The 14,697-nt window shown below is 37.5% G+C and overlaps 1 protein-coding gene across 1 annotated transcript in view; it reads right to left on the minus strand.

Moving 5' to 3' along the window:
- Nucleotides 1-14,697, minus strand: part of LOC126186379 (thioredoxin domain-containing protein 5 homolog) — a 106,534-nt gene that overhangs the window by 30,353 nt on the left and 61,484 nt on the right. The window contains exons 5-6 of the mRNA XM_049928203.1: nt 13,577-13,732; nt 1,843-2,036 (exon numbers count right to left, since the gene is read on the minus strand). Coding sequence (XP_049784160.1) covers nt 1,843-2,036; nt 13,577-13,732 — 350 coding nt within the window. The remainder of the gene's footprint in view (nt 1-1,842; nt 2,037-13,576; nt 13,733-14,697) is intronic.

Here is a 14,697-nt window from a genome sequence, read left to right on the forward strand (position 1 = left end):
GTCCACTACTGTTAGACTCATAATCACACTTATAGTGAGTGTAATGAGTCAAATTTACAAAGAACTTGGCAGTAAGAGCCCACTTATCAGTATCATGTTACACCCCCTCAGACCTGGATGCATGCACTATTCAATTGGGAAGGGTGTTATAAAGCCACTGTGCCCTCTTCTGAGGCAAGTTGGCCCATAACGGCTTAATTGGTCTTCGCTATCTAGGACACTGGCATTGGGACAGAGTTGATTTCTGCACTGGGCTCACATGTCCTATCGGGGACAGATCTGGGTATCTAGTGGGTCACAAGAGTACCTAAAGATCAAGCAGATCATTCACAGAGACACAGGCAATGTGTGGATGAGCACTGTTCTGGCATCATAATATGGTCGCATGAGAGATAACACAAGGATGAAGAATGTCTGTGGCTTACTGTTGTCCCATCAGAGTTTCCTCAGCCATTCCTAGTCCTGCCTTGAAATTATACCTGATAGCTCGCCATACCATGACACAAGCAATAGCTGCACTGTGCCTGTCCAAAAAACTGTAAGAATGAGACCTTTCCCCAGGTCAATTCCATACTCGCCAACAATGGTCATCTGGGATACTGAAGAACCAAGATTCATCACTGAACACAATGCAACGCAATGCATCACTGAACACAATGCAATGCAATTTATCAACAGTCCTTGCCTCTCAGTCCTGGCACCACTCCAAACGCAGTTATTTTTGTTGTTGTGTTCATGGCAGCCGTAGCCTATGCACGGGACAATAATCCCCTAGTCCAGCTGCTGCCCGTCACTGGCCAGAGGTGTGGGATGACATGGAATGTTGCAGGGAGTCTGTTAATTGTTCTTGAATAGCAGGCATAGATGTGAAGTGGTTGCGATGTGCTTGGTACACAATACTCCCTTTTGGTGGTTAGAAATGGTTGAACAGAATCTTGACGAGTATGCCTGCCCTCACATTCTCATGCAGTCCACCATCTGACCACTGCCACATCCGAATGCCCTGCAAATCTGGACACTGTACAAGGTGACCAGATGGCCAAATTGAGACAATGAGGTCACTTTGAAACCATTAGAACAAAACTAAACTACTGCAGAACATTAGCAAACACAAAGCTGTTGGCTACCGAATTCAATGGCTTCTTCCTGGCAGAGCACAAGAGGAAAGGCATTAAGCATACATCTAAGATATAGGTTTCACACTGAGGAAGAAACAACATGCACAACTAACAATAGTTTCAAGGATATTAGCATTAAACTTATATCAACTACAGCATTGAAAGCTAGTCACCTCTCTGACCAAGGAAGTCCCTCAAACCATTCACTGAAATCTCGAACTGATTTTACAGATTCACAACTGTAAAATATTTGCTATCAGATTATAAATCAGTGTATTTGCTGACATTCTAAATTACACAGTAATCTTACCCATACAACAGTGTGTCCAAGTTAGTAAACTCAAGCTACGAATCATTCACACACTCAAAAGTCCCCCCCCCCCCCTTTTTCACTTACTTTCTGGTGAAGCAGTGCCTCTCACAACACAAATAATTTTCAAACAACAAATCAATACTTAATTAGTTTTGCTTCTGTACTCATAGCCATCATCACATATCATTACTGAAGTTTCGTCAACATTTAAAAAAAATAAAATTACATTAAATTTAAAAAAACCTTTTTTAATCTCTTACATTCCTAGGGCTCACTTGCAAAATTTACTTAAATCCCTACAGAGCACATAATCAAATTAAAATGTGAGAAAAAAGTAGATGAACTGCCACCATAAGTGGTAAACTGTGGTTTATATATAAGCATAACATCTTAGTGCCTACCAAAACTTACCATGGGGCAAAAAATTTTACAAATGTTAGTCCACGAGCGATACCATGTTCAAAATTTTCTCCTGAGAAGGATACAACTGGAGAAGAGTCTTGTACATCAGAACTCCTTGTTGCTTGGGAAGCATCTGAGCCAACCATCTTTGAAACAAATGCCTTCAGCTCCTCAATCGTTCTCGGTCCTTGATATTTATCCACCTTGAAAAGTAGAGAGCAGAATCACTAAAATGACAACATTTATGAAGAAAAATACTGCATGGCATCTTTTCTGGTTTCTCACGCTCTTCAAAAGGAAACTATTCATACCTTTTTTCGAAAAATATATACCAAAAACTAGCTGTCCCAAAAAGCATAAACTCCATGTGACTTCTAAACTTCATCCAGCAGATCCCTAAGTTTAATACCATATTTTTTTATTTTTAGTTTCCATGAAAATGTTTCTTAGTTTCAGTATCAGTAGATATTAAGTAAACTGTATGTTCTTCGCCGTACTTCGAGGTGTTTAACTATGAAGTAAACATTATGAAAACTGTTACATTGATACTTAACATGAATTTGGAAGTTCATGAGATGGCACATGCTGGGTGGTTATAATTAAACTGACAAGTGTTCCAAGTGCTGCAGTCTGTGTTGTAAACATTGAAGTACGCTGAAACATTGTAGGTATGTTCATTAATCGGTGTACCCGCACTGTATGATGAAAAATAATAGTTCCACTTTCTGCCACCAGATTAAAATATTGTGCTGCATCAGCCAGAATGTGAAATGTTTCCTGTTTTGACATCAGTATTCTGTTTTTCGCTTGACAATGTATATTTCTTTTGTGAAGTGTTTGTTGATGAAAGGGTTAAGAAAGTTGAAGTTTCCAGTACAATGGCTATTGAGAGGCACTGCTTGAAAAGTTGTTTTAGCAGAATGGAAGCAACAGCAGTGGTGCACTGCATGAATACCATCAACAGACAGAGCTGTGAGGAGGGCCCATGTCAAAAAATGGGCTAAAGAATATGATCAAGAACTCTGAAGAAAGAGGTTAATTAGCTGGTGCACCAGGAAGAGGGAAGCAACCCACTCCCTTGGCAGTCGTCGATGAAATTACTGTAGCTATAGCCAATCGTGCAGCACATATCTCAAATTCTGCAACCAGTGCTCCAGCTGTGTCACAGGAATGCTCTCCCCCCTGGTTAACAAAAAGATTTTGCAGTGCATTTTACACTGATATCCACACAAGATTCAGAATGTGCACTAAATGAAGTCCCAAGACAAGCTACAACACAGTGCCTTTGGCCCTTAGTTTTTTGACACACATGGATATAGATGACAAGTGGTCAGAGAATATTCTTTGGATTAAGAGGCACATGTTACTTTGCATTGTGATGTGAACGCACAGAACTGTTGCACATGGAGTTCTACTCCACCACATGTTGAGCAGGAACATCCAATAAGCTCAGCTTATGTAACTATGTGGTATGGTTTCACAAGCTGCATTATTCTTGGTCTTTCTTCAAGGAGACAACACCTCGCAGGCCCGTTAGGTGTACAGTGACGTCAGCATGTTGTAAGAATGTCGTAGTGAAACACACGATTCCAGCTCTGCATGAACACAATTGTATCTACACCACTATTTTCATCTTAAAGATTGTGTCTATCAGGGATGTATCCAGACTCTTCCTGATCTGAAATATAGCATATGGCAATGTATCACTCTTTTTACACTGGATATGCTGCGAAGCAACAGTTCAGTGTTACGGATGCAACATGTTGCTGGGACCATATATGTTGTAGCTTGGGACCATGTCTTAATAAATGAGCTAACCACTGTTATCATGTGTTTGATATTCCTCCCTTTTTACTGCATTGTGACTGCTTACAGAGCTATATCTTCACCTGGTGGCAGAAAATGGAACTAATATCTTTTTTAGTATACTCCACGAGCGCACTGAATGATGAACATACCTATGATGCTCCAGCATCCTGCAATGTATAAAGCACACACTGCATCACTCTGAACACCACCAGTTTAATTAAAACCACACAGTTTGCAGCTGACTTCTGTAGCAACTAGCTGGTGAACAATGACATGGACAGCTAACACCTATCCCTGGCGCTGACTCGTGTAGAGGGACACAAAAATATGTAACTCTCCAGTAATCATACTGTGTATATGAAATCATATTACAAATATGTAGAATAAGATTGCTGGCAGAGGAGTTGGGTGACAACACTAGTTCCATGGATTTCTAAAAGTGCAAAAGTGAGACATGTTGATACAGCCAAAACTGAAAATAATAAACATTACATGTTTACAGTGGGAACTATGTCAGACTATGTCATCATAGCTGAGAACATTATTGTGCGTTAAGTTATTGCAGTGATAAGAATAGAACCAAGTCATATTTCAGTTCCTTGATTGGTTTCATTAGGACAGGATATTGGGTATCATAGTCTAGTCTCTCATATTGATATGGCATGGCTCCAAATGGAGTATTACAGTAGAGAGGTCGTCCAGAGTCTCTCTCTCTCTCTCTCTCTCTCTCTCTCTCTCTCTCTCTCTCACACACACACACACACACACACACACACACACACACACACACACACAAGTGTGATTGTGCGTTTTTTTTATCGTGTCTATCTACCAGCGCTTTCTCGTTTGGTAAGTCACAGCATCTTTATATATAGACACATTATTTACTTATAATCTTTATTAATTGTGGGAACGAATAAGTCATTCACATATTTTTCGTTCAAGATTTTTTATCTTTGATTTTGAGTATGGTTCCATATTTCTATCATATTCATAAGGATCCCTTTTTCAAGGTCCTGCAAAATGACGAGGTTTCCATTGGGATGTGCTTTGAAAACACGTACATGACACGTAATTACCAAACAATTGAGGATAACACACATTAAGAACAACAGACTTGAAAATGTGTCTATGGACATAAATGATATTACATGATGGTAAAATTTGAATTTCAACACACACCCTCAATTTTTTGACAGACAGTTGTAAATTAAAAATCGAGTCTTAAGTATGTAGCTCTAGGACTGAAATCCAAGTCCTTCAACACATTTATCATGCACTGGTGCAGCAAGAGCCTTCATTAGTACATCTGCCGTCACATGAATGTGCTTTGTCTTTTAGTTAAAGAAAAAACTGGGTTATGTGCTAACTTTTCAGCTGACTGTCACTCAACAATGATGTATGGCAGTTTCCCTAACCCCTGCTCCTACATGAATGTAGACTGGTGAATTGCTTCTTTTGCTACTTTCATGAGGCTAATGTACTCAGCTTCAGCTGATGACTGAGCAACAGGTCTCTGCTTGCATGATCATCATAAACTGCTTGGCTATATAAGATGAAGTGGGGGCCTGTATACGATTTCCATCAGCATCAGAACTCCCCCCGTCAGCATCTGTGAAACTGAAGACTCCTCTCTTATCCTTGGTGTAGGTCAGCTTGTGCCTACGGCTGTTTTCAGTTATTGAAGGATTTGCTTAGCCACTTGCCAGTGAATAAAATTCGGATGTTATTGTACTGGTTTAGTTTACTGACTGCATAGCATGTCGAGCCAAGCACCAATGGAAATGTACATCAATGCTCCAATCTTTTCTCTGAAACGATAATGAGAGACACCTTCTGTATTTGTAGCTTTTGAATACAACTTGCTTCCAAATACCAATGGCGTCTGAATTGGTGTAGGACTTCTCTGATACAGTAACTTTTACTTGATGTAATTTTGTAAACAGACTGATTTACCTTGATACCCAGATAGCACCTTATGGCAGCAAGATCCTCAACATCAAATCTCGCAGATAACTAATCCTCGATTTGTTTTGTCCTTTCTCAGTCTGCTGAAGTAATTATGTCATCTACATAAATGAGTAGGAAGACTGGACGATTCCCTACATTTTCTACGGACACACATGATCTCATTTTTGGGGCGTTTCAATCCAACTGATATTAGGGTTGCATTCAACTTGCCACTCTACTGTCAACCAGCTTGGTGCATCCCATAAATGGCCTTTATAAGTTCCCATGATTTATCACCGGGTTTCATTGTTGGGGGTGTGTCACTTGCCTTCTTGATCGCATAATTATATTTTTCACATGTTTCATTTTTTTGTGAGAATACAACTGGTGAATCCAGCTGTCCGGTGGATTTTTCTGTGCCAGTTCCACCACTGAGAAATGCAGTCACAAGTAAACTAAATGATTCGATTCTGGCAAATGGAGAAATTGTTTCCACATAGTCAACTCTAGGCCATTGACTGAATATTCATGCAACTATTCTTGCTTTTGTTCTCAGCAAAAATCCAACACTTTTGTATTTATTCCTCAAAAACAGTCCTACAATCAATTACCCCTTCATTTGTTGGTCTCTCCACAATGTCACAGGTACCATTTTTCACTAGTGACTATTTCATCATATATGGCTTCAAATCACTCAATGAGCTCTACTACGTAATGCATCATTGACACTGAAATCTGTTGCATCTGCAATGAAGTTAATGTCGTGAACTGAAACGTCTGGTGTGTACACCTGACACATACTGTTTCTTTATTTTATTTATCTTTACTCATCCAATGATCATCTCAGTATGATATAAGATTTGTTAAGGAATCAATGGGTCAAAGTATACAACACACAACATACATAACATGCTTTATGAGGGTAGGGCAGGTGGTCAGCCCTGGCCTTGATTAAGGAAACATCCCGGAATTTGTCTTAGTGATACAGGAAAAACCAAATAAGGTTGGCCAAACAGAGCAACCCCACTTTCCCTCATATGAGGTCAGTGTGTTAATAGCTGCATTGTCTTATTTGGTACATTCACACTGCAAAATGTCCCTTGATTTACACACAGTTTGTTGCAGGTAACTTGTAATACATAACACAGCTGTATTCATCATTGCTGCACACATTTCCATTTCTTTCACAAAGCTTATTTTCTTAAGGAGGAGTTGTGACAGCTGAAGAATTATTATCTATAGGACATAATACATCACTGTTGAGGATGAATTCTTTGTGATGACTGGAAGACCGCCTTCTTCAAAGTCATAGAATTGCAGATTATTCAACGATGGCTCTGATTCAATGTTTGTATCATCACTGTAATCTCCTCCTTACAGAATTCATGATGATGGCCACTCTATGGTGATGATCTGGTCCACATTAAGTTTGTTTGGGCTCAATCCTGTCATGATCAAGGCACCTCACATCTCCTGACACTGTAGTGTTTAGAGAATTTCCGTGTAAATTCTAGAACCACTTGGCCTTCTACTGTCACGAACACACGATATTTTAAACATAAGTGTGTGAGAGCCTATCTATTGTGTGTCACCTGTCTGTGTGTGCAAGTCTGAAATGTGTAGTAAGGAGACTGTAGACATGGCAGTCTTAACAGCACCAACAAGTGTTTGCCAGTTGCGCCATGGAAGTTTAATGAAAGAACACAGCAGACTCACGGAACTTCTGTGTTATTCCATGTTGTTTTATAATTTTGACTATTGTAGAGAAAAAAAGAACAGTTGAAATATTGTTAATTAATATTCGTCTTTGACTCGGAGAGGATAAGACGTGTATTCAGATTCAGGATGAGAATGGGCTTGGTTTTTAAGCCAACTTTCTCTCACGTGTAAATGAACTTTGTTTCTAACCTTTGGATATGCGAAGAGACTTACTTGACAGTGTTTGTTCATGTGGAGACTGAGATTTGTAATAGTTTGATGTTTAAATATACATCATTAAATGAAGCAAAAGAAACTGCGTATGTCTGCTTATTTTTAAAGTAGAAAGAGTCTTGAGAGATTCCTGTTCCTAGCAAATATACTCCAGAGAAGAAGAGAAAAGGAGGTTGCAGCAGTTGAATGACAATCTCAAGTAAGTCATATCATTAAAGAAGTGGGAGTTAACACACATATTTCAGCACTTTAATTCATCCTAAGCATTAGGACTTGGCGACCTGTGTGAAAGGACAGATGAAAACAGGAATTTTGAGACGAAAACGAGATAAGAAGACATCGTGTGTTGCCATAGCGACCGAGTATAACAAGGCGAGAGAACCATTATGAGAAACTGGACTAAGACTAAGAATCAAATGCGGAAAATTAGTAAATGCAACAAAAGGGAAGACATAAGAAAGTCATAATGTTAAAAGAAAAGAGAGAAGATCTCAACTTATTAGACTAAGAACAGATACGCCAATAACAATTTGACTAAGAAGATCCAGTGTGGGGAGTAGACTGCTCTCACACACATCACGAGAATGCAGACGCGGAAGAAAACAACCGACGCCACCAGCACCAGTTGCTGTTCACTGGTGCTGACCTGCTTCCACATTCGCTCACCGACGTTGACGTGGAAACCTACATCCAACGCCACCGGCCGATTCCACATCCGCTCGCTGACGGAGCCTAAACTCTACACTGGGTCAGCATAAAACAGTACTTTATTTTTTGAGTGTAAAGTTGGATAAACTGTTGAGTGAATTGTATTGAGTAGTTGTTATACTTAGAGTGAAGTTTTTGAATGCTTTCTAGATCTAAAGCTCATAAGAATATGTATAACATACGACAAATGGAAGAAACTCAAGAGCCAGATATGGCTATGAGAGTCAGTAGAGAAATGCCAGACTGGACCGAGTTATTAAATTTAATTAAAGCACAAAGTGCAGCTTCAAATGCTCAAATGGCTTCTTTAAGAAAGGAACTAAGTGCGACTAAGTGAAAAATTAGATGCTTACAGTACAACTTTAAATGATAAATTAGATGCTCAGAGTACAATTTTAAATGCTACATTGGACGTTCAGAATGAAACTTTAGGATTGTTAAGTCCAAGGTATATTCACAAAGTAAAGAATTTAGTAATCTATGTGATGGCATGGGAGATTTGAAGATTGAATTTGACACTTTAAATACTAAAGTAGAGAACTTTAAGATAGATTTAAAGAATGAATTGACTAGTTCCCTGCACATTCACGTAAATGAAATGTTCACTGACCTTAGTAGTTAACAGAAAGATAATTTCCATGAGTTATCAAAAAAGTTAGAGTTTGAGATTGAGGGCAGATGCAGTAATGTAGAATCAGAAATCAATGAAAAATTAGGATCTTTCGAAAATGTGTGCAATGTTAAATTTAATGCTGTAAAGAAGGGACTGAGTACGTTAAAAGAAAGTGTAGATAAGCAGCGTGAGTTAATGCCTGTCATTCAGTCGCAAATTACAGGTGTAAGTACACAAGTGGATAATGTAGAAAGAAGCTTTAAAGAGAAAATAGCAAACTCTGATATCATAAATTTAAGTAATTTGGAAGAACAAGTCGAAGAAATTATAGAAAGAAAAGTTACCGAGAGAATAACATCCAGGAACGTGTCACCTATTGTTTCTTTCGAACTTTCAGATACCTGAAAGGTTATAGATGACTTGTGGAAAGAATTCAAACTTATCCAGGACAAAGTGGAAAAACTGACAACTTCACCTAATGTTGTATTAACTAGTGAAGTAGTCACCGATTTGCAATGGGGAGCAAATTCAGGATTATCGAGACAATTCCCTGTATACAAGCCCGATGGAGATGTGCACCCGACATTTCTTGAAAAGGTTTAATGAAGCTCTGCCGAAAAACTGGAAAGACTCTAAAAAGATTGAATTTGCAGTGGGTTACCTTCTAGGAGAAGCCTACGAGTGGGGCACAGTAAATATTGAGAACTTTTCCTCTTTGGAAGATTTTCAAAAGAAATTTAAGGAGAAGTATTGGTCTGCAAGTGCCCAGGAGAAGTTAATATCAGGTTTGTGGGACCCAAAATATTACAGTAACACTTGAGGTACCATGAGTAAATATCCTGACTGGCATCTAACATGTGCGAAGTATTTAGATAAGCTGATGGAGGAAGACGGGTTGGTTCTAATTTTAATTAGACGATTACCCATCAATGCAAGAAAAGACATCTTGTGTAGTGGCTGGAAAATGTTTGAAGAATTGTTATCCTTCATCGTCGCCCTAGACGCCCTAAGTAAAGACTGTAATGAAGCTTTACATCAAGGGGAAAATTCGAATTACAAATGAAGTAGAGGAAATAATTTCAAAAAGCATGAAGTCAACATCACGAAAATACACCAGTATAATAAGCAGAACTGCAATGACTATTATCAAAAGAAGAATTCACCTTAGAATCTTGGTCCAGTAACTTCAAAGGAATTTGTACCAAGTAATACTGGAATCTAGAATGGTAGTGTAGTATTCCGATTAGGTAACCAACCAGTAGTTACTAATAATGAGGAAAACATGATGCGATCTGGATCCAGGGCCGGGCCCCAGGTCATAGAGATACACTAGGAGGCCTGGTTCATGATAAATATGTTAATTTCACTACTAGAAGGGCAAAACTTAGTTATCAGTAATCCACAACCAATAATAGCAGGGACCGTGAAGACTGCTGAAGTTAACATATTTATAGACTCAGAGTGTGAAGTATCACTCATATCTAGCGCATTCTTTAACTAACTACAGACTAAATAACACTTACCACTGTTACCAGTAACTGGAGTTTACATAGTTGGTATAACAGGAACAAAAAGTAAAGTTGTGAAACAAGAAACTCAAGTGAACTGTAAAACATTTTATTGTGTCAAACACTGTTAATAGTAGAGAATATAAATAGAGATGTACTGAATGGTTTAGATTGGCTATTAGAATTTAAAAGTCATCTTAAATTTTGAGGAAAATCTTGTACGTTTTGGAAAAGGAGACAGTAGATACTGGATACCATTTGTGACAGACAGCTACACTGATATACAAACAACTATCAATGTCTGATTAACAGCTACAGCATAATTGTCACCAGAGGTCAATAGTGTAGATCATGTATCACATTGAGCTGACATACAAGACAAAGTAAATGAGTCTATAATATTAACCAGTGAACAAAAACAAGATTTATATAAAATTCTAATGGAATATGAAGTATTATTTTCCGATCATCCAGGTAATATCAGCGACTATGTATGTAAGTTTAAAATAAAGGATGACTCTCCATTCTTCTGTAAGCCAAATCCAATACCGGTAAGTTTGAAAGAAGCAGTTAGGGAGAAAATCAACAAAATGATTGATAACAATATAATACAACGAAGCTCCAGCGTCATGAGTAACCCTTTGGTCGTGGTGAAAAAAGCTACAGGTGGGTATGATTAGTGTTAGACATGCGGACACTGAATAAGCATAAAGAGACAGACCCATTAGCACGATGGACCTGACTGTGGGATATTGGCAAATTAGGTTGCATCCAGAATCAAAAAAGTATACAGGATTCTTATTTGATGGTAAATCATATCATGTCAATGTATGGCCTGCCTTTTGGACTTAATACTTCTGTATCCGTATTTATATGTGCACTGGATGAAGCATTAGGGAGAGATTTATTGAAAGATTTAATAATATATGTAGATGATATCCTCATAATATCAGCTTCTTGGGAAGAACATTGTCTAACTTTCAGGAAGACTCTGAAAAGATTTAAAGACAAAGGTATTACAGTGAAGCTATCTAAATCATATTTTGCATGTCAAGAGCTTAAGTTTTTAGGTCATATTGTAGGGGTGCAGGGAATTAGACCAGACCCTGAACACATAAAGGCAATTAGAGAATGTGCACAACCTACTAATGTAAGACAGTTGAAGGGATTTTTCGGAATGGCTGGATTCTATCAACGGTACATAAGAGGTCAAGAACTGAATGATCCAAAAATTTTACATTTATCAAGGAAGGGTGTACTGTGGATTTGGGACCATGGGGCAAATGACGCATTTGAAAACATCAAAAGGGTGCTTGTTGAATCACCCATATTACATCATCTGGTTATGGGCAAACCGTTTAAAATTTCGGAATACGGTATTGCTGCAGAACGTTTTCAAAGAGAGTGGGATCTAAACAATGTAGCACACCAAACCATAGCTTTTGCTAGCCGTAGTCTAAATAAGCATGAATTAAATTATATATCTACCAAAAAAGAACTACTGGCAATTGTATGGAGTATTCAGAAATTTCAAACACTATTATGGGGATCAGAAATCCATGTTTATACTGATCATCAAGCTCTATCCTTTCTAATGAGTAGTCGTTTGTTGCACAGTAGGTTAATGTGATGGATGCTGTTCCTACAGGAATATGATATTACGATACAATATGTAAAAGGTTCTGAGAATATTGTACCGGATGCTCAGCTGCTCCCAGCCAGTGACAATGCATGACATCTCACTAAACATATCATTTCATCTACTGTGACAAAAATGGGATTTTTCCTTTTCTTTTTTTTTTAAGTAATAATTCGCTGACACATTTAAAATTCCCTGAGTTCGAGAACTTGTGGTGACCTGGGTACCATAAATTTCTCTTTAAATAAACAATACTTGAGTATAATTAAGTGCAGTGATGTATGTAATATATGTCTTATAATTCAAAAAATTCCTCACACCAGTTTTGATAATGTTAAAATAAAACAAACTTCTGATAAACTTCTGCATAATAATAATAATAATAACAATAACAAAAATGAAGAAAAGGGAACTTCCCAGTGTTGGAAGGGCATTGTGATGCATGTCAGACTTACTTCACTTTGCCATAACATGTATGATAAAAATGATTACACATACAATTTGCAGTGCCATTTGTGACGCTATTGTGCATACCAAGAGATACACCACCATGCCTTCCAAAAGAGTGCTGTTTCTCAGTTTACAGTTTTGTCATTGACAGTTGTCACATTAACATTTATGTAAGCCCTGTAAATATTTACACTTTTCATTGCGCATGAAAATTACTTCTGTGCAATACAAACTCTACATATCTCCTGTAAATTAAATATTTGCTACTAGGAAGGTCATACGTCTGTACACCCTTACAAAACTGACTAATTAAAGAGAACAAGCATGTCACATGAACCCTACTACTGACATTCTCAATCAGAATCAGTTTTTACAACACAAATTGTTCATACAAGTAACACCCAATGTCTCGTTGCTGGGTATGTTAATAATCATAGCTCAGTTAATTTTGATCTCCCATTCCAACCCCTGGGATGGAAAATGGTTCTCCAACAAACACCCAGCCTCTACCATCCACTTCATCTCTATCTCTTTACCTCTCCATATTTTTCAGTAGCCTTACCCCCTTTCCTTTCTATGTGACATTCCTTCCTCTCACTCCAAAAGTTAATCTTTTTTTTTCTTTCTCCAAAATTTTGCCTCTTCACCCCCCCCCCCCCCCCCCCCAACAAAAAACAAAATATCGCTTTCTCAATCCTTCTGTATTGTTTTCTATTTCTGCCCTACAATTCATTTTGAGTTTATATATTCATTTTAATGAATTGGTGACAGTGCTGGTACCTGTTTTTGTTAACATTTTTACACCTTTCTTCAACTTACACGTTTTCTAATTCAATTTTGGTTAACTCCAACATCATCTTACCTTAGTGTTACCGCTTACTTCTAATCTTTCACTTTCTTCTATGAAGAAACGAAACTGCATTGAGAGTCTGAAAGCTAGAGACGCATATATATTTTTCTGTTTCTATAAATATCAGACTTTATATAATTGCTCTTTTATCAGCTGCTGGCGCATAATGGTGATCTGCCTTATACGTTGAAATAGCTCATTGTTTTCAAAATGAGGAAAATGGTTTAACTTATGAAAAACTAAAATGCACGCTACTAATATTTACTAATAATATCAGAACCTACCTTCTTTCCATCCTCAATCCATAATAAGGTTGGATACCCTTTGATCTCGAAATCATTGCACACAGATCTATGGGCTGTACAGTCAATTTTCGAAATTACAACAGATGTGTCATGTTCCAGAGACTTGGCAAGTTCCTCCCACGTCGGAGCTAATTTCTGGGTAAAAATGAAACCATATAGTTCACAGTTATACTAGCATTTTTTTTAAAATTTGATACAACATTAACTTATTTTTGGGCTGCACCCAATAGTAAAATAATTGGCATCACAAATGTTCACACTGTGGTATTATGATAATTTTTAACAACAAAAGGCAAAATGGAGTGTTTTACAAGATGTCGAGATTTTGTCACCACATTTCTCTAGTATTAAAGTGTTCTTCCCTGAACACTTCGGTGCTTCCACAGTTATAGTTATGGAATAAATAGAGCATGTCCTCAAAGAAATATACGAAGAAAAGATATAAGTAACAGCCACATACTAAGTAGCTAAATTACATAGTACTTTCGGGTCCCAACACGTTAACTCAGAACATAAAAAGATATGTCACAAAATGGGTTTAAAAAATAAAATATTTGGTTGGTATATACTACACTTAAGTATGGAAAGTATATTTCGACAAAGAGATTTTTGTGTGGCAAATTAGATAAAACATCAATGTACTTTGACTCATCTCGTAGAAATTTATTATCACTGCAATAACACATTACAGGTAATGTCATTAAAGAATTAGCAATACACACTGCAAGTAAAACTAGAAATTAGAAATTAGTATCAAAAGCAAACCATGAGTTGCATGACAAATATGTAAGCACACAATGTATACCAACTAGTAACCAAATTACTCTCAATTATCAAATACGTGTTTTCACACAAATGTAAATGGAAATTTGGACACTGAAAATCTTAACTGCTGCAGTTGCTTTATGGCAATTATATGTCGAAAACAACAGAATCATACAAATAAGTGTGCATCACAATCAGAGTGTGCATTTTATATGCCAGATGAATACGTGAAAGTGTTAAGTATAAATTAAAATAAAATAAATGGTTTTGTGGCTAAGCAGGTATGTGTTAAACTACAAATGAAAAGATGTCTGATTCAGACGTTGGCCAGTCTC

The sequence above is a fragment of the Schistocerca cancellata genome, chromosome 1 (assembly GCF_023864275.1).
Source record: "Schistocerca cancellata isolate TAMUIC-IGC-003103 chromosome 1, iqSchCanc2.1, whole genome shotgun sequence".
In the NCBI taxonomy this organism is placed as follows: Eukaryota; Metazoa; Arthropoda; class Insecta; order Orthoptera; family Acrididae; genus Schistocerca; species Schistocerca cancellata.